Source organism: Protobothrops mucrosquamatus, unplaced genomic scaffold, assembly GCF_001527695.2.
Source record: "Protobothrops mucrosquamatus isolate PMUCROS unplaced genomic scaffold, P.Mucros_1.0 scaffold1399, whole genome shotgun sequence".
NCBI lineage: Eukaryota > Metazoa > Chordata > Lepidosauria > Squamata > Viperidae > Protobothrops > Protobothrops mucrosquamatus.
The window spans coordinates 173,343-199,452 of NW_015387584.1; the positions used below are offsets into that span (position 1 = coordinate 173,343).

The window sequence follows — 26,110 nt, forward strand, 5'->3', positions numbered from 1 at the left end:
ATACTGCGTCTTCTTGAAATTTTAACTGACACATAAATCTTCCTTATTTGGCTTGCCAGAGATCGCCTAGCCTTATTTTGGGTTGTCAGGTAGGAGGATTTTAATTCTACAGTGGTTCATAATCCAAATTGATTTTCAGTGTCTGAAATTGGGAGATTTCTATCTCTATCAGCGTATCCTTGATGGACTGAGACTTATAGGAGTTGAAATGCAACATAGTTGGCTGGGAAAAACATGCTAATGCTCAGGATATGAGTAAGTTGGTGGACTGGTTTTGCTATCGCTGTGGAGGTAGAGAAACTCATCTATCCAAGATCTATACTACAAATATCAGTTTCCTTCCTTTCAAAAAACTGATTTAAATTTATTACAGTGATCATGTCCCTGGAATTTACTATTCATTTAAAGGATATTCCATTATCAGATCTATATTGAGTTTTTTGCTCAGAAACTCAAACCATACATATTGTGTTCCCCTCCAATTTTCTCCACAACCGCCCTGTGAGGTAGTTTAAGTCTGAGAGAGAGACTGGCCTGAAGTCATCCAGTGAGCTGAGGATGGAGTAAGGGTCACTTCAATGCCACCTTAACCACCATACTGCAGGTGAACAGGAAGGAGTGTCATCCATACTTCACAGAGTTTACAGCTGCTGCGCGGAACATAAGTCATAATCGCTGTCAGAGGAGTTATCCAAAGGGCTGGGAGATCTATTGGTTGCCCCTTCCAGAGCTGGATCGTGGAGGAGAAAAAAACAAAACAAAACAACCCTCAGCATGGAATCACATTGCCATGAAATACCAATTGATGCTAATAGGTTACCCCTTCCTGAAATGACTGAAATCTTTGCATCTTCCCTTAAAGCTACAAAGATGTTTAGAACAAGAAAGATGATTAGGGGGCTGGAGGCTAAAACCTATGAAGAACGGTTGCAGAAATTGGGTCTGTCTGGTCTAGTGAAAAGAAGGATGAGGGGTGACATGATAGCAGTGTTCCAATATTTGAGGGGCTACCACAAAGAAGAGGGGTTCAACCTATTTTCCAAAGCACCAAAGGCAAGACAAAGATTAATGGATGGAAACTAATCAAGGAGAGAAGCAACCTAGAACTAAGGAGAGCTGTGTAAAATATAATAAAAAATAAACTACGAAAAAAATATATTATTTACGGACGCTAGGGGGAGCACGTGGCAAGTTATACAAAGAGATGCACTCAGAGGTTTCTGCTTCAACACAAACCATGGGTTTGTCTTTGCCATGTAATGTTGTCTTCAAGTCCAATCTGATGCCTGGTGACTCAAATCTTTATCATGTTCATAGTATGATACCAACAAGGATTGCCACTGCCTTTTTTCAGAATAACAATAATAGAGTTGGAAGGGACTTTTGAGGTCTTCTAGTCCAACCCCCTGCTCAGGCAGGAAACCCTATACCATTTCAGACACATAGCTGTCCAGTCTCTTCCTAAAAGCTTCCAGTGTTGGAGCATTCACAACTTCTGAAGGCAGGTTGTTCCACTGGTTAATTGTTCTAACTGTCAGGAAGTTTCTCCTTAGTTCTAGGTTGCTTCTCTCCTTGCTTAGTTTCCACCCGTTGCTTCTCGTCCTGCCTCCAGGCACTTTGGAAAATAGCTTGACTCTCTCTTCTTTGTGGCAGCCCCTGAGATATTGGAACACTGCTATCATGTCCCCCCTCATCCTTCTCTTCATTAAACTAGACATACCCAATTCCAGCAATCGTTCCTTATATGTTTTAGCCTCCAGTCCCCTAATCATCTTTGTTGCTCTTCTCTGTACTCTTTCTAGAGTCTCAACATCTTTTTTACATCGTGGTGACCAAAACTGGATGCAGTATTCCAAGTGTGGCCTTACCAATAGTTTTCCCAATCTGATTTATAGCCCTGGATTTTTCAAGGGGCAACAAAGGCCAAATATGGCTCTTTTAGACTCGTGCCTTGGCATGCATATTTTCCAGTGAGACAGACTGAGACAGGAAGATCATTTTATTACAATTTATCAGAATATTCAGACAAAAGGGATTTCTCTCATTCAAAGAGGGAACCCTGATCCTTAGCTTACATTCCCTTTTATAGTTAACATAACAAAAAAAGAAAGAAAGAAGACAAGATAAAAATAACCCCTCCTTTGAAACAGTAAATTAACCACAAAGGTTGTTTGAAGTTAGATAACCAAATGTCCGCTGACACTAAGAAACTTTATCTTATCAGGAGATAATATCCAGCCCTCTTTCTGTAACTTATTTTTTCAGTTTAGGAATATTAGAAGCTGTCTAATCAATCCATACAGCCATAGGATAAGACGTTTTCCTACATGCCAATCTAATGGTTTTATAAAACCTATCATCATTTTAAAAGAGAGAACAGTAAGTCAAATCAAAATACAAAGTAACTACGTTTAAAATACAAAGTAAAATACAAAATAACTATGTTTGCTAACAATTTACAAAGTTCATGTCATGTGCCCCTCAGCAATCTATCTAAATATTAGTCAGATACTGGCTTATTAACGTTATCCCATAGACTTAACTGTATATCAACTACGTACGGGTAGTCCTTGTTTAGTGACTGTCTTGTACTATGCAGTTATGATGAAAAAATAACTTTGTAATCAGTCCTCACATTTATGACTTTTGCTGATCTATAAAGCAAAGGAATCTAAAATAAAATGTGAAACTCATTTGCAGTTTCACTTAGTGAGTGCTTCATTTAAAGACCAAGTTGCTGATACAATTGTGGTTGCTAAATTAGATCTATCTATCTATCTATCTATCTATCTATCTATCTATCTATCTATCTATCTATCTATCTATCTATCTATCTATCTATCTATCTATCTATCTATCTATCATCTCTCTCTCTCTTGCCTATCTTTTATAGCATCACAAATAGTAACCAAAATTACAGTTGTAATGATCTTATGGGTTATATAAAATGTTTGCACTCTCTTATCTCTGTCACTGATTGCTTGTAAGTATCAGAACAAGATTTTAAATATGATGCAGGCCAATATTAGCATCGATGCAGTTTTTGATTAAGTGCAAAAATGGAAAGCTACTATTCATAATTTGTTCACAAAGAATAATTAAAAGAGATTTGTACTGGCTTAATGAGAATTGATTAGTTTACTTCATCTGGATCCATCACAAAATATAGATTATTGAGAAATTGGCCCTCCATTAGGATATTGAAAAAATGACACTGAAGACACAGCAAAAGTACATGTTGTAGTGCGATGATCTGATATGCAGTACCTGAATGTAGCTTATAAATCAATTGCGCTGTCAATGCTGCTAATATTGAATATTCTTGCTTTGACAAAATATACAGAACTGTCTGGTATTTTTAGAGTTAATGCAGAGGAGAATGAGGGAGGGGGGGGAAAGCCCATGAAAGGGAAAGGAAGGGAAACTTTGCTCTTCACACTAATTGGAGAACGTAAATCATGACAGCAAAATAGGGAGTGGAAATGCTAGCAAAAATAATTGCTCAGTGGGTGGGGATTTCAGATCTTAGCATTCTCTTTCATCATGCCTGTGCCGACATTTTGTCACATAAATAAAGAGACTTTTTTTAGGATAAAATGCCTGGAAGTTCTTTGAAGTGTTTCATTAGTCGGAACCATGACATGTGCACAGTAGAGATAAAAATAATGTATATTCATAGCCTGGTACTGAATTGAACATTATTATGGGTCATGATGCCCATAATAATCTGGGTCAGATTAACGTTTTTGGCCAGCACAACTACAAATGATTGGATTCTAATATATGTGGGAAGGAAGGAATCAAACTGGGATAAAGTTATCATTTAGTATCGGATTTAGTATCAGAAGTGTCCATCTGGTCGGTTGTGAGACTAAGATGCTTTGGCTCAACATCTTTGGACAGATACACATTTTAAGAGGTGACACACACTTTTAGTTTAAGCAAGAAAATGTTACCTGCATAGGGTGAGAGATAGGTTTTCTGGAAGGCTTTGTTCCCCTCTTCCTGAACAACTGGGCTTTCAAGATGGGTCTGGAAGGCAGTAGAGTTCTTGCGATGGAATGAAACTAAAGAAAAACATAATGTGGACTTTCTTTCTATATACTGAATCCCACACGTGAATCCCGCATGTGAGGATATACATTTCCTGACTTTGAAATTAAAATTATAGTTTGTAGGGAAAAGCCCTGATGAGCGATGCTTTTTGTGACACTGTTTTAAAAAAAGTTTATCCGGGAGCTGCCTCATTCATAACAGTTTATTGAAAGGAATAATGTCCATGTTCATATACATCCAATATATTAATACCAACCACCATATTCTTAAAACAGTTCTAGTTCAACAAAACACATGCTTTTCTGGCTCAGCCTTTGAAATCACCCTCAACAGCCCTTCCACACATACCTCTCAGTGCAAAAATGCACACACATACCTTTCTTTTTTTAAAAAAAGATTTGCACTGCCACGACAGGATTAAAAGCACCCTCAGTAGTGTGGAAGAAGAGGGTGTTTTGAACCCTACGTCCTGGGGACTGCGAGAAGGAGGTTTCAAATACGTGCGCACACATCCTGATCAAGGCCTTTCATTGCTGCTACTCAGAATTCCAAAATTAAAGATCAGGATTACAGTCACACGGTTAAATTATGACCAGTCTGGTTCTTCAAAGGGGTTTGCTTGGCTAGATATCAGCAAAAGCAGGAGGTCTGCACTGCAGTCTTCATTGGGCTGCCAACCTACTTCCCGCCTCTAGAGGGAGCCAAACCATGTTTTTGGGACAGGGTCTCTGACAATAAGTGAACAGTAAAATAACCACACCGACCTACACGTTTATTATTCTACCCGTGTTTTTCATTGAAATTGTGATTATGACACCAGATCTCTGTCCATAATCAGAAGAGGCATTTGTGGCATTTACATTAGAAATCTCATGTTTGCCAGGAAACAAATGACATTCGTCTTGCCTGGAATTCTTTTGCAGTTCCTCTCTGCCATATGTTTCTAGTTCAATAATGTTGCATCCACTGCAAAGACAGTGAGATGTTAAAAGGGATGGCTGCTTTTCTTCCTCTGGTGAGGAACTTGAAAGGGAGTGCTTTGGGAGCAGAATTTTGACCAGGACCCAGCAGATCTGTTTTGGAATGTCAGCTTTAGTTGTAAAATATATGGCCCAGTCATAAATAACAGAGTGCTATTTAAGAGTACATTTAGAAGAGAATCATCACTCTTCCCATAGAGGCTAGAATTACAGGATGACAGTCTCTTTAAGCAGCCTGTAACTCACAGGTATCAGTCAATGTCTTATGAGTCTGACAAATGTGAAAATATGATATCTTGGTAGTCAGGCTTATGAAAGATAAAGTTATACCCACAAAGACTGCATGATTGGGTTGGGATGAGTTTGCCCCATCATCCAACAGGATTGTGCTTTACATTTAATGATGCAGGTGGAGCTACTGTAAGGTTGCGCATTTGCTTTCCCAGATGAGAGACTCACTTTGGGATGGAGGGTGACTAAATTGCTCTTTATTCTACCAGCCAGGTGAATTAAAAGTCTCACCAACCCAAAGTAAGCAGTGGTTATTCTTATAACCCCCCCCCATCCAAAGTGTGTTGATCAGAAGGTATGTATGGCTCCTACTTTTCTGAGATCAAATCTGGCTAGGATGGTATAGTCACATCACCAACCTGAGCTCTTACAGTATATCCATTTATAATGAGAACATAAAAATTGCATTAGAAAAGTGTATATTCAGTGTCCCTGGGTACATTATGAGACATTCAAATGCACATTCCCTTTGACTTGCAGGAGAAATCAGAACGCGGATTCTTGTTCCCTGCTCTGCAGGTGATTTCTTACCATTTTGGTTTACCCCACTTGGGCCAATCCATTGTTGCTGCCTCTTCTTGGAATCTGCAGATAGAGGGAAGGAAGGGACATGGGATTGATGATATAACCAGGTAGGGCATAAATACTCTTTCCCCCAAGTTCCATGAGTATAATCCTTATTAGTTAATAACCTTAAGCTTTTAGTGCAGGGGTCTTCAAACTTGGCCCTTTTATGACTTATGGACTTCAACTCCCAGAATTCATCAGCCAGCGTGCCTGGCTGAGGAATTCTGGGAGTTGAAGTCCACAAGTCATAAAAGGGCCAAGTTTGAAGACCCCTGTTTTAGTGTGTAAAGCATGCACCGTGCACGAAGTGGCACTGGATACCTAGAGAAACAGGCTCCTCTGAGCACCACTCAGTGGAAGGCAATGCTCTTTGGACAAGGAATTTATTGGCGACTTTGCATGGCTTGATCACTCATATTGAGGAGGATGGAAAGTGGTCACATAACATAATCAAACTACATGCTTTCCATTCCTTTTTTTTTTTTAAAAAAGGGGTGGTAAAGTGATAGACTCATTGCCAGTACAGTTACCTCAATCTAACTTTTTATATTTTTTTAGACAGATTTGCTTTTGACCTCAGTAATAACTTATTAAGCAGCAGACTATCACAGCTCAGCACACTTTGACTCTACTCTTTGCTGCAGAAACCTTTTTAACCTCCTCTGGATGGCCTTTAAAATTATCTTTTAAACAGCGCTAATCACTTCCAACCTAGACATAATTAAAATAATAGTAAAATACTCTGAAGTGAAATGCTATAATGCAATATATTAAGGAGCCACTGATATTTTGAGGTGATTAATGGCTGCAATCAGAAAGATCCTGTTTATTTTTTTAGTAGAGCTGTATGCTTGCATGCTAATTAAAAAGCATGAAGAATGTTCCTATTCATTGCCATTAACTACATTCCAAAAACTGTGATGAATAGAAAGGGTTTTATAAAATCATTTCGAATGCATTTTGTATATTCAGGCTGTTAATGTTCACAGAAGGATTAGAAGTTGCACAAAATCCTTCTAACAGTGTTGAAAATAACTATAATTCCATAATAGAAGAACTATTAATTAGTGCCAGGTACTGCTAGGAAATATCTGTACAGCCATTATATTCTTTGTGACCTGGTGAGAAACAGGGGACATGGAAACAATAATCAGAGAGAAAATGGGCCCAGCAGTATCCATCTATGGAGTTGTTTTTGCTCTCCAAGCTTGATTGTTTTCTTGTAGACATTTCATTACCCACCTAGGTAACATCACCCCCCCCCCAAAATGCATTAATTATGTCATTTAGTGGGGTAATGAAACATCTGCAAGCAAACTACCAAGTTAAGAGAGTTCACAGTTCAATTCTGAGATACCTATACAGTATTTTCTTTTTATTGAGAGTGCATCTCAACTTGGATGGAATCTGATGCTGGGATTCAAACTTTAGTATTAATGGGGCTTATTTTCAAGACATTTCTAGATAGCAGAAGGTAATACTTAAATGAAGGCATGTGGACAAAATACACCATGCAAATTGATGTCATCAGGATGCCTAAAAAAGAAAGGGGTACATGGGCATACTTTTGTGTAGAGAGTACAACAAAGCACACAGTAGTCCTAGAATGAAATGTGAGAACCAGAAAATTCCTGATGCAATCAATGGATCTCCTAAGCCCCAGTCTTTTCAGCCTGAGCCACCAGACTTTTTGTCATCATGCTTTTTTCTGGACGACCATGCATTTTTTTCACATGGTTGTAAGAGCACACACACAGAAAAAGCTGAGGCCCAAAACAGAATCTGACAATCCCTTAATACCAGCAGTAAATTCTTACTTACATTTTTTCATAATTTTTTTGTAGGTGGAAAGAACACAGATACTCAAAAGAACAGCAATAAGAACAAGACCAAGCAGGATTCCTAAGACAGTCTCTGAACTGGATTTCTGGGACTTCAAATCTTGATCTGGAGACAGAAAATCCTATAGATTATGAACTTTTCCTGACAGCTGGGTTTTCCACTTCCCAACTTAAGTTGAAAATGTGCTGAAGACTTGATCAGATTCTCTGGATTATCTGCAGTTCTAGTTGGTTATCAAGATGCTATGAAAATAATCGTATGTCTAAAGCTTGGAAAGAATCATCTGCCAATAACTGATTTTTGCAGTCTTTTTAGAATGGCCAAGAACCGATTTAAAAGGCCTCCACTATCCTTTAAATTCCCAATGCTGGCATACTGGCAGTTCCATTGTGACAGGATCCCCAAAAGGATAACATAGAGTGAACAAACATGGATCAAGTTTCTTTCAAAAGGATTAGGGCATTCCTTTAAGCACAAAGTGCAATACATTGCCCCTTCAGAAGTTGCATTTGTTGCCATGAAACATTTCCTTGCCCGCAAATATGATGTAACTATGAAAGAGATATACTGAAATTGCTTATAATTGCAAGCCCCTGTTAAGATGCAAGCACATCAGCAGATCATAACTCATTTCACATGGATACTGGGACTACAGCTAGATCTGAAAGAGCTCTATATCTTCAATAGCAATAAGTTCATTTTCATAGAAATACTATAGTTTTTAGGCCCTCTCATTCAATATTTCAGCAGCAGAATGTTTCTGACTACCCCTCCTCCTTTTTGCAGAACTGCAGGGTTTTTTTTTCCTTCCAGCATTTAGCCTGACTGTACAGGAATAATTCCAGTACAGGAATTACTCCTGTACTGGAATTATTCCACTATAAATATCATTCCACTATAAATATCATTTAGATACTAGCTACCACATACCATCTGTCACCCATTAGGTTACTTCTGAACATCAACATTCAGAATACTTGTTAGCATACTAGTTTTCTTATCAGTATAATTCAAACCTCCCTTTCAGAGAGCTTTTAAGAAACAAAGAGCAAACCTGCATAGGATCAGGGGTTATACTGAGCTTGTAGAATTCTGGATGTTACTGTTCATACTATGGGAAGAGGTAGATTCATATTTTTAAAATGCAGTGTAGATCTAGCATTTCAGGAATAACATTCCTCTCTTGGAAGGATAGTACAGGAAAGTTCTTTTTTTAAAAATGGGGAGGGAAATTAGAAAATATAACCATTCCTCCACAAGCTGGTACAGTTCCAGAATTCTAGTACATTACTCAACCACTTTGTACAAAATTGCACTGAAAGACCCATTTTGTGTAATTTAAATGATGAGCACAAATGAAGAGCAGCACAGGGATTGAGTGTGCTCTTCTAGTGAGGTTTGCTCACCTGAGCATCTAACCAGCGTTAGACTTAAGCACTCTTGTGTGCTTCCTGAGCAGTCACCCACACTAAGATTCCTTTTTTCACACTGCAGCTTCTCCCAGTGGTGCAGTGACCCTTCCCTGTTCTGATCCTTGTGTCCTGGATTTTCACAGTTTACTCCCTGGCAGACCCTGGGTCCCAACTTATTCCACCATCTTTGTAAACTCAGGCAAAGCATTTTCTTGTAGCCTTTAACATCTGGCTCCAAAATCCGTGAACACAAGGAGGTTCCATCTTCAATGCTTGTCCTTGGGTGATCTGGGGAAGGTAACACAAGGCACGGATCAAGTAATGTATGCAGTAGTACGATTAACAGTACAAGTGTCAAACTCAGGGTTTTGTGTTCATATTTTAACTTTTCCAATGAAAACCATAAATACTTCTGTCATGGTTCTGATAGATGAAACCCATCAAAAGAACTTCGAGGCAAAATTCTTCCTTAAAGTACATTTATTCGGGATACAAAGTATGGGCACTACATAGTTGAACCCAAAAACTAAATTCCCTTCCCCCAGATACAAAGTAACAAAGTACAACTCCCACCCCCAATTAACTATCATAAATCACATTCCCCAATTAGCTTAAAGCTCGGGCTTTCTCCTCAGCTCCACAGCTGCCAAAACGTTATCAACTTGTCCTTGGATTCCCACAGCAGCTGTTATTATTATGGCTAGCTGAGCTTACATTCCAACCCCCCCCCTCTGCTGCACCTAATTTCTAAAGTAAGAAAAAGCATGTTAAAGGAATAGAGAAAATGGCTGCATTTTCATCAGTTGTCAGAGCGGGAACATCCAATGTTAGCAGCGTTGACCACTTCCTTATGATACACGAAGTGTAGACAGCTAATACTCTCCAGCTGTTTTGAATATTAACTGTCTCAGCATTAGCCAACATTGTCACAGGGCAGTTTTGGTTTATCAGCCTTGAGAGAATTTGACAAAGGTGAGGACAATCAAGATGCCTTCATTGAAGAATGTATTTTTATTCTGAATAAATGTTTTAAGGGTGGAGACAACTGTGAAAGTTCTGCTGCCTAAATGGTCTAAAAATAACTATCCAAAGTTGTTGGAAGTCAGGTAGCATATAATTTTAAGTCACTATCACCCTCAGCAAAGATTTGGGTTTTCCTACCAAAGGGTTTTGAGGAGGTCACCAGGGGTGCTGTTGTAGGCAGGAATATCGGAGTGGTTTGCACAGGAGCTGAAATGATAAAGATAATCCAAGGTATTTTAGAAAGAAAGATTTCAATCCAAGAGATAAATTTATTTTATTTAGCATAGGGCGTATCATACATGGACTAGCAGTATATATTAACATTTCACCTAGATTAGTAAAACGAGAGATAAAGTTTCTGTAGCACCTCAACTTGCTCTTCAGTACTCAGCTACGATCTTGGTTTCACAACTTGCCAGCAAGTTGAACATTAATTCAGTTATTCACTTTGTCCCTTTCATCGTGCTTTAGCTAGACTTCAACTTTTTAAAAACATATTGAGATTTATTAACCTATAATCCTTATTTTTCTCTTTTATGAAAAGCTTATTATATATTTTTATTCAGCCTTTCTTTGGGAAATGCTCAAGGGTGCCTACATAAGATACATCTGCATGAGATTTTCATGCCACATCTAGATTAGCCCTGCATCCTGTGCCTTCATTTATTTTCGGTCGCTGAGCCAACTTACTTCAGACTCAACTGGGGGCGGGGGGGGGGCAAGAGGCACCTCAGAGGAAAGCCTGCCTGACAGTTTTGTTCCTCTCCTTCAACAGTGCAGGGAAGTAAGCAAGGATAAAAGTAAGAAGAGTTCTCAAGTGTACAGTCTGGGTCCCTAATATTGGATGCATTATCCCTGTCCACCCATGTCTTTTTTTCATGGTGCAAAACAGAAGAAGGACCAGCTGATGTGCTATTTGCCATTTCTATTCTTTGGCTGTGTATATAGGAAAGCTGACATCCAGAATAACCAAATACTGTCTTTAGTACTGTCCATGCTAATTGCCCATTGTATCGTTTTCATTGCTCTGGGAAGCTCTGTGCCTTTTTTATATATAAATATACGTTAATGTAGATTGTTGGCATTAAGTCCTTTGCCTTTTTATTTCTTGATCATATTTCATTCTCTCTGCTTTTGCCTTCCTTTTGTTGTGTATTGCCAGCTAACTGTTTTTGAAGGATGCTGAATTTAAAAAAATAAATGTCAAATTATATTATGTGCTAACTGAACTGAGTGGTGTCTGTGCTTACTCTGATCTGGATATACGGAGTCTGCTGGGTGCATACTGCTGAAAATTACCCATACTTAATGTCTTTTCTTTCTATCTCTTCTGTGCTGAGTGGAACCATGAGGATTTTTATGGCCACAAGACCTGAGGCAACACATTATGAGGTTGTGATTTGTTTGCTTCATACCCCCAATGCTCTGATGCTGGGAAGCTGGGGAAAAAAACCTCAGATCCTCTTCCAAATGCTTTTGAAGGATTGGGGGAAAGGAAGCGGTGCCAGTGTGGAAATGCTCACAATCTCTGGGCCAAGGCATATAATGGAGTAACCTTCCTAAACCTAGGTAGAGTGACTGTGCAAGATTCTTGCAATTCCTAAGACAGGCTAGATCCATGTTCTGGCTAGATCCATGTTCTGTCCTCTATGACTGGTTTCCAATCCATGTTCTGTCCTCTATGACTGGTTTCCAATTCAACTAAACCACAACATCAGTTTCCCAGAGGCTGTCCCCATATGTCCCAGACTTTGTTCAAAGACAGCATGCAAATAGGAAGGGGGTTGGTTGTACATACCTTGACAAACTAGGAACACAGCCAGAGAGGTGAAATCATGGGAATCACAGGCTATGCAGTCCTTGAGAACTGTCTCGTTTCCTTGGCAGTTCATCAAGCAAGTCTCGTGCTTCTCCGATTCTTCAACATATGGTTGCAAGATCCCGAAGGGGAAGTGGCAACCAAGTTGTTCACAGGCAAGCTCTGCATTCTGCTGTGTAAAGTTTCTGCTGTCAATCCTCTTCCATGTGGCTGCATGAAGCACCTCCAGCCACCCAGAACATCTGCAGCCTGTACCATTAAGCCTCAAATCCATTTCTGGATAGAAAAAAAAAAGGAATTATTGAGGTCCTGGCGGATACATTGCAGTCTTTTCTCTCTTCCTCCCAGTGCTGCTGGGACTGCATGTGTATGAAATAATTGGTTTGCTTTAGGCTCGATGAGATGTGTGGACTGATTATGGTTTATTTATTAAACCGTGGTTAAACATGGCTAGGCAATGTAAGTGGGATTTCACAGTCCCTAACATTATAGACCTCATGCCTTTCCTTATTATGGAAACATGAAAAGAAAAGGTACCTACTGTATTTAAGAGGAGCTGGGCTTCACAGCCATCAGTAAAAACGAAAAAGCAAACATTATTTGTCTTAAAAAAGACATATCTACTTGCTCTTTTTCCTTTCAGACAAAATGAAGTCTGAACTGAGATTGCCACAAGCTTACCAATCAACATACTTCCCATACTTTCATGACAATTAGATCCGAGCGAAGCTTATGCATATTTACATACATCGGATAATTCCCACCAGGCCCAGACTTGCTCCTTAATCAGGGCTGGCATTTTGATGCCTGAGGCAAAACATAAAATGGTGCCCCCTCCTCATTCCACACAGAGACGCGACGAAATTAGTAAATTTTATATTTCTACTGCTGGGTAGCTTAAGGGATTCAACAAAGAGACATAAGATAGGCCTTGTGACATAAAGAATATTTTCCTCTACAGAAGTCGAGGCTGGAGGATGATAACTGACTTTCAATCAACCACCACTGTTTTTGTGAGAAGTAAGAAAGATGACCTTGATGGAGACATGAAAGATCTGTCACCCAGGATCTTGCCTTACTCTCTACAGTTTCTCTCCTTCGGCTGCCTCCGTGATTGCTTCCTTTAGCTCAGAGGAAAGAGTTAGAGAAGTAAGCTCTGCCCTGACTCAAAAACTGAACCTGGTGATGAAGTACCGTAGATTACTAACCTTCAGGACTTCTACTTTGTCCACTGTTGCAAGTGATCACTGGGGGAAAAAAAAGAAATATAAAATAAAAAAGTAAACCTGAAATAGGCTGAAGACAAGAATGTGCTAGCCAGTATGCTTGTTGGTTTGATGGTAGTATGTATGCATATAAGCATGTGCATTCAGCTTATCTCCATATGTTCAGGGTATTTTACAATCATAAAGCACAACAAAGAAACATACAAAATGCAACAAGAAAACTTTGCCTCTAAAATTATGACAAATATTCGTGCAACGTGGTTTTTCTGTTTATTATTACTTCCAAACTTAACTCTAACCTTGTCATAAGCATCTTGCTAAAATAGAATTAAAAAAGAAATTCCCAATAATATCATGTCACTGGCTAAGTTCTTTTTTAAGTAGTAATTTTATTAAAGATTGCAATTACAATAATAAAAACTACTACAAACTTTAAAATAAAAGATTAAAAAGAAAAAATAAAAAGTGGAGAAAAGAAAGGAAAAAGAGAAAAATACAAAGAAAATAGGAAGGAAAAATAAGACTATAATAAAGAAAAAGAAAAATATACAAGAAGTGACTTATCCTTTATCACAATGCACAAACAATTTTAGTAACTTATCACCTTCTCTTAAATACAACAAATGATCTTTCATATCCCATTTCTTGTTTATAAACTAATCCTTAAAGCTTCATCATCTCAGCCCTGATGTTGGCAAAAGCCCGTTAAGGGTTGCAATAGATAACAAACTATCTATTTTAACTTGGTTAAATAAATTAACTTTATATTCCTTCCCTTTACTTATAACAATTTTGCTCTTTAGTCCCTTCAAATAGTTTTCTTGTATAGTACTTGATTTCTTTTCACTTTTTTATTTATTTGTCCCTTTTCACCCAAATTCTTCAAAGCTTTAACAAGTCTCCTTTGCAAATCTAATGTAGGAACGTTATCCAGGCCATTCTCTTACTTTGTTATTTGCACATCCCTTTTAATTATTAAAGCATCCGTCAGTTTATTTTGTATGTCCGGTGTAACATGTTTTTCCATCTCATACTTGAAGCCTGTCATTTTTAAATCCACTTTTAAAGCACTCTCAGTCTTGTCAGGTAAAACTTGTTCTTCTTTCATAACATCTGTCAGACACGGTCTATCTATCTATAGAGGCAGACATTCTTAAAATTAACTTCTGGATTCATTGTTCAAAAATACCCTTCAGTATGTTCAATGTTAACATATTTTGCTTCATTTTGTAATTGTGAGTTGAGTTTGAGTGTTCTTCTCCTTTAAATATAATCTTTAGTTCTTTCTACTTCCCTCAAGTGTCCAATTTTTTTAAAGTGTTATATTATGGATGGTCCTTGCTTAATATCCATTAGTTTGGTAACTGTTCAAAGTTACAATGGCATTGAAAAAAGTGACTTATAATCAGTCCTTGCACTTATTTTGTAGAGTCCCCATGATCACATTATCATGATTCAGGTGTTTGGCAACTGTTGCGCATTTCTAATAGTCACAGCATCCTTTGGTCATGTGATCATTATTTATAACCTCCCCAGGTGGCTTCTGTCAATAGGAAAGCCAACAAGGAAAGTCTTAAGTCACAGTCACATGATATCTTGCTTAATGGCCATGGTGATTTGCTTAATGACTATGACATAAAAGGTCGTAATACTGGGTGGGTCATGTGATGCCTCATTTAATGATTGTACCACTTAATGATGAATTTTCTAGTCTTATTGTGGTTGCAAGTTGACTACCTGTATTACGTTTTTGAAAAGGAATTAAAAACAAATTTCCCATGGGAAGGATCCTTTATAATTAATTCCAACATTTTATTTCAAATTTATCTGGACTCTTGGGCCATTAGTACTTTCTAAAATCAAACTTTTAATCGCCCTTTTGCCCATTTATTCCATTTTTTATGTCCTTAATCTTGTATTTAAAATTTATTTCATTAAGAATTGAAGAAAACTCACCTGGTGCTGTAAAAACTTGTTGATCCAAAGGTTCCTAATAGTTAGGAAGCAGCTGACAAGCAATTTCCAAAAATGATTTAAAAAGGAATTATGCGGACTTAGTGTCTTCTTAAAGGGGCCAACCACAGTTTGAGCAAGATTCTCCTGATCTCCTCGTGCTAAAAACCCACTAGAGATTACTATCTTGCAGTCTCCTCATCTGGAGCAGCTGTCTGGAACACCTGTGAGAGATCTCAAGTTCCCTCTTATCCAGAGAGGAATTATTGAAGAGCTGCTCCCTTTGCTAGCTCTTTAATCTGCATTGGCTCCACTTTTTGCCATTTCTTCCACAGAACATCACTGGCTAAATTCCAAGTTCTACTGAATGGTGTCCATGAAGGCCAAATCCATCCAGGGTTTACTCCACACAATACAGGATAAATGCCACTTCTGGAAAACTGTGATACTGCTTTTCTAAGGCTCTGTTATAACATGATGGTTGAAAGAGCCCATTCCCAAAGCTCATCACTCATTGCTTTGCTTCATAATAGCTCTATTAATGTGCTTTCTTCTAATCCTTGAATTGACAAGAAAATATACAAGCATGAAATATACTGTCCTGGCAATTGAGTTCTATTCTGCCTAAGTAAAGAGACTCGCAAATGGTCCTGTCCTTAATTTTTAATGCAGTACAATTTAAGGGGTGTAATAGGTTAGAACCACTCAACTTGGTTTATACTTCCGTCCACATCACCTCCCAGTGGAAAATGCATCCAGCAAACACTCTCCTTAATGTGTGGCAGGGGTAGTTGGATGAATGCAGGTATAAGCCTGGACTAATTATTTATCCATTATTTGCCTTTATGGCTGTTCCTTATCATTCTGTTCTGAATATGACTCTGGTGCATTTTCGAAAGAGCATTAAATGTATCCTTTGTCCAAAAATGACCCAACAGATAGATCACAGGCATATGGTAGAATGTGCAGAATGAAGCAAAGAGTTCTCCTAGAAGACCTATTATATCAGGGGGTTCCTTTGAAGTCTGCTCTATTTGCCTACGAGCAATAAATATCACTCCAAACATCCAAGTAATTCTTGTTCCCTGAGTTTGCAATATAGCAGGGGTGTCAAACTACCGACTTGCGGGCCAGATGCGTCATGCCGAAACCGTGCCCACCCCATTGCTAGCAATGGAAAAAAAGACGTGATACGTCGCAACACGTCACGTAACGTTGCGAGTTTGACACCCCTGCAATATAGAGTCAAGGATATGACCTCAAAGAAACTACCTCAAACTATCTTGTAGAATCTGTTTCCTGCTCTGGACAACATTCTAGAATAGCCAGCCTCAAAGGGCTTGACACTAGCTCACTCTCATGGACGAAAGATTGGGTGGAGTAGGAGATATGGGAGACATTGCCTCCTCCAGTATCCCTCCCTCATCTTATTACCTCCGGAGAACCAATAAAAATATTATAAATGTAAAAGAAATGCAGCTGCATGAAATTCTTCAGCACTGAGTCCATTGTCTGTCTGTTGACGTGCAGAATTGCACTTGTGAAATTCTGTACAGTAGTTATTTCCATTGACAGGATGACTACCGCATAATAAAGACATTTCTGAATGTTTCTGTTTGTGGTTTACTGCGAGTAAGAGACCAAGTGCATGCTAGTAGCAAATGGCCAAATGGATAATAATTGCAGTTGTGACCTTGCAGCCACACTCAGAATTATGCAAAATTATGTAGGAGTAGCTCAAATCCCTATCCCATTAAATAAAGATATTTTAAAAACATGACCAAATAAAGCTCACTGCTGACAGAAGCTGTGGAAATTGCATATATCTATGACAGAGCTAATCCCCCCCCCCAAAAAAGCTGGCAGAACCTAGCTCTCATTCTTATTAAATTGGTCTTCTTCGCAGTAAAATACTCCAGTGCTGTCTAGCACTTTCTTTTGACAGAGCCTCTTTTTAAAATACAGATCTACTGCTCTTCAAATGAAAGCTACAATAAACCCTTGTATATAAAGAACCCACATACTACCTGAACCATGGTTTCTGAGGAAACAGTGGGCAGGTATCTTTACCGACATCATAGTCCAGGACAAAATGGCCATGGAGAGCTGTACTAGCAACAGGAGAGAGGAGAGCATGCCTGCAGAAGCCTAAAGTGGCCAATAGGATCTAGCTTCTAGCTGTGCATCATGGATCATATCCATGGCACAAAGAATATTGGGAAAAGAGTAGGAACGCTACTTTAAAACTAGAGCAGCTAAATACGACTTTAAGCTGCCTCAGCTATAGTTTGGGATGAGATAAAGTAGTGTTTCTCAACCTTGGCGGCTTAACTCTCAGAATTACCCAAACAGATGAGATACACCGAGATAAAGGGAAACAATAGGAAGACATTTAAAAAGAGGTCATGTAGCATCTTCATGCTGTGGCTAGAGGGATGAGACAATGAGACATGTAGATGAGATCCAGAAGCCATGTATGTCAAAATTAGTTCTGTGCACATAGGACACATCCACAGATCTATACAAAATTGAATACTTCTGCACTTTGCTAAGGCTAGCCTGAAATATTTTGTTGCCTGGACCAAAGATCAGAGATTCTTGATTGAGAGTTGATTTTTTTTTAAATGGAGTGGGTCCTACTACACCTGAAGACAGCAAGTGAGCTTAGGCAGTTTAGGACATGTGGTACACTGCACTCTCCCTCAAAACTTTACTGCCTTGGGTTATCCACTACTTGGGTTATCCACTACTTGAGATGAAGGTTGCACTCTGTATAATAATAGGGCCGGCCCTTGCACACTGCTTTGAAAGATACATCTATTCTGAAGAGTATGTTTTCAGGGAACGTGAGGATTTATAGTGAAAAATCCTAGGGGTATATGCTGCAAAATCTTTGGCTGATACACGACAATGTGTGGAAGAATGTAAATCTGGCCTTTGGAAGGGAGAAGAGAGCAATGCACCATTAAGGGAGAAGAAACAGCAACTCACTCCTGACAAGGAGAAAGCGTCAGAAGGAATCATTTGAAATCCTTTATAAGATGTTCGTGGTCTCCCCTTCACCAATAAAGAGCATTCCTTGGCTTCTTCGGTTTCTTGACCTTACTTACCCTCAAGGACTGACATGGTATATGAATTGAGCAAGTGGGTTATTTGGAAGGATTCAGAACCTGTTAATTTTTAGGTGGACCACTCGTATCATATTGGGCTCTCCCGCGCCATTGTTAGCAAGTCAGTTATCACTGCCTAAAAATATACATAGATATTTATCCATTTATATATCAAATCTGGAATCTGCCCATCTCGCTCACAAATTTGGAATCTGCCCATCTCGCTCACATCGTGACTCTGGGCAGTGTGTAGTTTAAAACACAGAAACCATATAAACATTATGTTCCACTAGGAGGCAGTTAAAACTGGAACAGAATGATTTAAGTTAAAAAGTGGGAGGGTGACAGTGAAGGCACTAACCAATTTCCAAGGTTGCATTCTCCTCTGCAAGCCTCAAGCAAGTAAGCAGATCCAGGTCTCCAGATATTTCTGAAAGGCCAGGAGAGTGGGGCCTGCTTCACCTCTTGGGGGCAGAATATTCCAAAGGGTGGGGGCAGAGAACGTGCTCTTCCTGGACCCCGCCAGTCAAATACGTTAATTGGTAGGGTTTGTAAAACGCTAAACTCTTGACAAGTAACAATGACAGCACTTCATATGAAACCCCTATTCCTGCTATTATCTCTCAAAATGAACAAAGCTTTGTTATAGAGCAGAATGAGGCAAAGAGGTATTTGTAAAACAAATGAGCATTTGGGCCACTGAAGGAATATTTCCAGCCATGATTTTCTTAGCAAATTCTTAGTACCTGTTCTTTAAAAATGTGGGGAAAAAATAGTAAAGAAGGGACTCCTGATATGCAAAAAGGCATTCTGATCAATACCAGTTTTATGGTACACTTGATTTTAGCAAGAAGAATTTCAAATTTTGTATATGAAAACCCTATTACATGAGAACAATAATGCTTCTACTAAAATTAATAAGAAATGTGCAAATAAAAGATTAAGCTTGCAGTATTTTTGTTGATTCATAGTGTAATATGTGGAAGAGGTTACTTGAAGATGTAAATCACGCTTTGTCTGTTTCACTTGCTCCGGTTTCAAATGGTTACCTTTTTTTGAAAGAATACTTTGATTAAGGGGAGTTTTCAGGGCACAGAGAAAATGGCATAAGAAAATCACAATGAATACTCTTAATTAGATTTCACTGAGATGGCTTTGATTTGCATCAAGTCTTCTCTCCCTATTACTCCTTATTTATTTATTTATTTATTTATTTATTTATTTATTTATTTATTTATTTATTTATTTATTTATTTATTTATTTATTTGATTGATTGATTGATTGATTGATTGATTGATTGATTGATTGATTGATTTGTAGGGCTGCTCAACCCAAAGTGACTCTGGGCAATATATAACCTCCCCCCCAAAAAAAAGAATAAACAAGAATAATGACAATACAATGTTAAAAAAAAGAACCATACTTAATTACAATTCTACTCAATTGTCTTGCTTTTTCTGTAGCTTAAAAATAAATTATTGTTCCACCTGCAGAACAAATATATGAATTACAAAATACATACCTATTTGAACAAGTGGGTTCAAACACCCCAAATGTTTTACAAATAAACAGAAACATGTAAAGTGCTAATGTAACAAACATGGTTTGCAAAGGCCTCTATCACATGGGGAAATTCGGGTTGACTCTGTCTCCCAATAAGCATCCATGTGTTGGCATAACTTGGTGGTTCCATGTGTCTGAAACTATAAAATCCTGGTGATCCCCAAAGCTGACTCAATCAGACTGTTGCACAGAGAGTCAGATGTCCAGTCATATTCTGAATGGTCTTCCCCAACCTGATGCTCATCAGTGAGTTGAACTTCAACTACCATAATCCTCAGCCAGAATTCTGGCACCATATATAACCTCTCCTCATGAGATCATTGGCCTGCTAATGTTCCACTAGGCTGGACATCCACTATTAGAAACTAGCCTGCATCCAGCTTGTTCTTTCAGTCAAAATGCAAAAAGCTTTTAATCCTATTGAGCAATTGAAACCCTGAGCATCATTGGTATTTTTCATCTGCTCCTTTAAACTTCATATGATTCTGTGATTTTAATTTTATAAAACTGCTTAAGGTTTTCTTTTTCAGGAAATAAGCAGACATTTAAATATGTTTTTATAAAGTATGTTCAAAATACATAGATGAAGATGAAGGAAGTGTATACAGAAAGGAATTGGAATTGGATAGAATTCTGAGCATATAAAGTTTGAATCCAACACACTGAATAATATAATTAGTTCCCATATTAATGTTGAGGTGAAATTAACAACAAATGAAAGCATTATTTTTAGAAGACTGCTAAGAACTTTTAATGCATGGCTGATGTGACCCTGGAAATCTACTGCATGCACCGATTTTCAGAATGATCAAGTTTTTAACAAAAAAAAAAAAAGAAAGTTAATTAAATCTGGGTTACTTTTCATGGAATAGCTTGAGCTTTAGCTTCAGCTATCTTGTGAGTGGCACATTTTTTAAAGAATTATAATTGAACCTGGAGACTCCTGCTATTTATATTAAAATGAACATGCCACGAAAGGTGGGTTTTGATCCTTTTGCTAATACTATTTCTCCAGATTCAATTCCTCTCCCAAATAGTTTTAGAGTTTGCAAAAGGAACCCAAAAATGGAATGGGGAAATTCTATTTATGAGAAAATGGGAAAATTCTGGTGGAGGTTGAAAAATTAAGTTACCCTGTCCCCGAAGTCATTGTTCTGATCTGACCTGGGGATCTCATAATGTTATCACCTTAAATACAGTAAGAAATCCATGGTCCTTCAGTGGTAGAGCTAAGTACATTCAAATCTTGGACTTACTGATTTGGTGGGGGCCTTAGTTGTGCATCTTTATGACTTCTCCCCTTCTCTCCCATTCTATGCTCTATTTTACAGCTGTTTCTGCATTTCTGGTATAATAGGGAAATAAATAAGCTACCGAATGTTTGCCAACTCTGCACCTGTGTCGTTCCATATTTATTAAAGCAAGCCTATAACTTTGGTTTCTGAATTCTGACTCTAAATATATTTCCTGGGGAAAAGCATCACTATTGCTATTGCTGGTGCTTAAAAAGGATGCTATAACTTTAAAGTGAAAAGAATAAAATCTACACACTTACTTGGTCACTTGTTCCATCTATCAATTACATTATATCTATATTAAATTACAAGGAAAAGTGCTGCAATGAATAATGTCAGTCAAGCATGCACACACTGGCCCAGAGCTAGATCTGTCTGCTGGGGTATCTATAGTGGCGGCCCCAAAAGATCTACATGGCAGCCATGACTACACAGTCAAAACTCAGCTTTCTTTTTTCCTCATATGGCACATCACTCATATGAAATGGAGCAGTGCTCCAATTGTGCAATTGCCGCTGCCATTCTGAGTTCTCTGTGGACACCACCACCCGTTTGCTCTTCTCCCCATCATCTGTCTGCATCTGCTTTATCATTACTGTCCCCTCTGCTGAGGCCTAGCTCTATGGTCTGGGCTAGTATGTGCATGCTTGACTGACATTACTCATTGTAGCATTTTTCTTTTTAATTTGTTCAATATGCTGTTGTTTATAAGTACTGAGGACCCTATACAAGACTGCCTTTCATCTACAGCTGGCATAGCTAAGACCACAGCATTCAGAGTGCTTGTATTCTGCAGTCTCTAGAGTCTCATTCAGTTAAAAATGATTGAATGTTGGAGCTTAAAAGAGCTTTAATGAAATCTCTTTTTCTAAAGAAAAGATAAACAAACTCAAAATGAGAGAGGGAGAGGGAGGAGAGGGGGAGGGGGAGGGAGGGAGAGAGACAGAGAGAATACTTGTGACTAGTTCTTCATGCTGTATCCCAAAGATGCTTTTTTCCAAAAGGCATCTGGACTTTCTTGGGTTTTTTTCCCCCCTGAAGAACTGAAGAAGCTTCTTGGATGAGAAGTGAAACGTTTTCAAAGAAAAGAATGAGATAGTCCAGTTGCCCTTTGGAAAAAACACTTTTGGGACAACCATGACCAGGATGATTGAGAATTTCTATAGACATACGGTACATGCTGCATCTCCTCTACAAACAACACACAAATGCTTTTCTTCCCTTCCAATTGTAGGCAATCACTTCAAATTTTATGGAAAAAAAGAGGCAGGCAAGGAGAGGTATTGAGAATGCCAACTAGCACGGAAAGGGTTTAGTGTTTTCGCTGTGACAGCATTTGCTGAGCGTTTTTACATTCAAAACCATATAATAGAATAGATAATTCTATCCAAAGTTACATTTTCTATAGAATTTATAATAGAATAGATAATTCTATCCAAAGTTACATTTTATATAGAATTTATAATAGAATAGATAATTCTATCCAAAGTTACATTTTCTATAGAATTTATAATAGAATAGATAATTCTATCCAAAGTTACATTTTCTATAGAATTCAGAGTTTTTGGCCAAGGTGAGTTTCCTGTACATTTTCTCATAATCTAAATTTGATTTTAAAAAATCTGGGCAGATTAAGCCACACAATGCCTATTCATGCACTCAGAAAAATACATTTGAGTATCTTTTATTTGTCTAAGTTATAGATTTATCAGGTTTTGATAGCCTCAAGTATTATGTAAAAAGTAAATGAGACATTTTAAAAAGAAATACAAATAATGATGCTGCATAAGCATCACCAAAATTAAGCACAGCAAAGAAACAAATCACTTTCCATTTTCAAAACTTTATGTGCTATAATTTCTATGGTATTTTAAAAAAGTATTCAGAGATATCATATGGGTGGGAATAAGAGGAATTTTTACAAATTAGGTATGCATTCCGCAATTATAGTGGTATATATTGTAAAAAAAAAATCTGCTTTTATGTTTTTGCAATAAAGATCGTCAACTAATGTAAATTTTAGAAAGATAGAATCACACTGTCTGAGTTTCTATTTATATAAAACTGTGTTCCCAAAGAATGTGATAAATGGTGTGATAAATATATATCTTTTAGATATAAACATAAAAATTCTCTAAGAAAATAAATATGTCATATATTTTAGAACCTGTTGGCTCCTTAGTGAAGTAGGGCAAATGCTTCACATTTTTAGTGTAATCATCTATTTTAAATACAATCATAAGAGGTTTTACCTGATAAACAGAACAGGAATATCTAGCCTCATGATAAAGCAAATATGCAAAAATCAACATATGGTATTCCCAAACACATTGGTTTATTTGTAGAGAATTACAGGATACCAGAACAACAGTACATTATGGAAACATTCTTATTTTTGTACCGAAGTAGGACGAACTAGGCAGTGATGTGAATTGAAAACAAAACTCTGAGTTTGAACATGAATTTTTGGTATCCATCTGTAATATCTGACAGTAATAACTGCTTTTAATGATTTTTTTTATATATTTATTGCTCTAAATTGTTATATGTTGCCCAGAGTCACCGTGTGAGATGGGCAGTCCTATAAATTTGATAAACAAACAAACAAACAAACGTATGTGTATATATGTATGTATGTATGTATGTATGTATGTATGTATGTATGTATGTTACAATCTCTAACATGAGCTACTATCCTGATTTGGTCCTCTTGTGTCCAACAGGAATTAGAAGTTAAATTTGTTTTACCTTAAAAACACATTACTATGAGTAACAGTAGTTTTCTCATTCAATTTATGTCGTGACTTTGGATAAGATCAGTATATCAGATAATCTTTTCAAGGTATAGTTATATTCCACATAGAAAACATGTGTATTCCACAGTTGTGGAACTGTGCCTGCATTGGCATGAAAGGAAAGGCGGAAGGGGGAAGGGGAGGATAGGATAGGATAGGATAGGATAGGATAGGATAGGAAAGAGGGAAGGGAAGGGAAGGAATAGCATTAAATGTAAACCATGGCAAGTGTATTGCCATATAGATCCACTTTTTGCAGGACATTTAGTGGAATCAGTTTGCTTAGATTAGAATTGAAAAAAACCATCCTACTTTGCCTTTCCCCCTCCCACTGCAATTAATTAAAGAACTGACTTGATTTCCTTATTCTGATTTTCCAATTGTAACCTAAGATCACCCTTCTATCTTCAGTACTGCAGGTAATATTTCTTTTTTATTTACAATAATTATATTCGCTGGGTAGCTTGAGTGACTGGTGCAGCCTTGTGCTGAAATACTGATTCTCTGCTAGTCCTGCCAATTTTCAGCAGACACAATTCATGATCTCTAGTTAATTAAAATATAATGAAGGTGTGAACAGATAAGGAGGGTTTGATTAATGACCGGGTAGGGTGGATATATTAACAGGAAGACAGGTTTATGTAGTTCAAAATGAATCAACACTTGGTACAAATAAGTAGCAAAAATTCAGCAACAAATCTCTACCCAGACTATATACATATTTAATTACAGCTCAATTTAATGGCTGCAGTTATATGGTGGGTAGGTCTGCAGCACTCACATAGATTACATCCTGTATTAACTTGTGTTTTCACATCAATCTTCCTTCTTTGGCTAGGTTGACTAAGTTGGCTTGTGCTTTTATATTGAAACCTAGATTTCTTTCACCTAGAAAGTGGAGTGATCTCAGCCTATTTTTTCAAATCTTCAAAAATGTTCATAGTTTTCAGAAATATAATATAGCTAGTCCTTGACACAGTCCTTAAGCAAATCTGGCTTCTCCCATTGACTTTGCTTGGCTGGGAAGGTCACAAACAGTGATCACATGAGCCCAGGATGTTATAACTATAGTAAATACATGCTGGTTGCCAAACGTCCAAATTTTGATCATGTGGCCGTGGGGATGTTATGACGGCCATGTGAGGACCTGTCATAGGCGGCCTTTTTCAGTGCTGTTGTAACTTGAAACAATCACTAAATGAAAGGTTGCAAAGTGAGGACTAGCTACAGTACATGTGCCCAAGCTGAGACTCTGACGTTACTAGCCCATTACTGACCCCACAAAAGCAGAGCAATCTCAGAGGCATTACATTCATTCATGGGGCCCTGAAGAAGGCTCTCTATAAATATATGTGCCTCACGTTTATCCAATTTTTTTTGCTATAGCTGGTTATTGAAAGTTCTCAGCATTTTATAAAATATTAGCAATGAAAAACATCGTTTTAAAACAAGTAGCAAAGTAATGGAGGTCATTAGCAAGCTAGCCCACCAAGTTTGTGAAAAATATAGATAGCAGCAGCAACTGTCCAGCCATTTAAAACTCTTTATACACATGGAAAATTTAATCGTAGTCTTCTTAAAAATGGAACACTTTAAATAAAGTACTGGGGAATTTAATAGGCACTTTGCCACAGAAAAGAATATCAAAGATAGGAACGGTGTAGTGAAAACTCCAAATCCAGCTGCCCCCCCCAGCCCACTACTGTGAGGGAAGGAATCGATGACAGAGCAGAACCTATGAGACAAAGGGCCTTGCAGAATCAATACTGGAATTCCTGGGCCTTCGCACAGCCAGCCCAAATTTCTTGCCAGATGAAGCAAGAAGATATGGGAACACTGCATGCAACCCTCCCAGGAATGGGACGGGTCTAAAACTTTTCAGATGAAAGAATTCAGTGTTTCTTTAGTTTTCCCCCCTCCCCAAGTATTGAAAGTCCTCTCATATGCCCATAGCTCAAAAAAAAAATTGACCCCAACAGGAGTATCAGTCTTGCCTTTGTCTAGTTAGATTGAAAGGGCTGGAGCTCAAGCTTAGCAATTGGGGCCTTATAAAAGTTTCTAAGTGATTTCTACTCTCTGCTGAGAGCTGAACTTGTGCAGATAGCATAGCCTTGTAAAATTACTCACCCCACATCTCCACCAACATCAGTGGGATGAAGTCTAGAAGGTGCGTGGAT

General features: G+C 38.0%; 1 protein-coding gene across 1 annotated transcript; it reads right to left on the bottom strand.

Moving 5' to 3' along the window:
* Window positions 1-545: 545 nt before the first annotated feature.
* On the bottom strand, window positions 546-26,110 carry CD5 (CD5 molecule). Its single transcript, XM_029285192.1, has 9 exons — window positions 26,061-26,110; window positions 13,199-13,237; window positions 11,970-12,266; window positions 10,310-10,378; window positions 9,143-9,436; window positions 7,716-7,841; window positions 5,859-5,912; window positions 3,957-4,067; window positions 546-730 (listed from the first exon to the last, which is right to left on the bottom strand). Exons 1-9 carry the CDS (start codon window positions 26,077-26,079, stop codon window positions 642-644), a joined length of 1,098 nt encoding a protein of 365 aa, XP_029141025.1. The 5' UTR covers window positions 26,080-26,110; the 3' UTR covers window positions 546-641.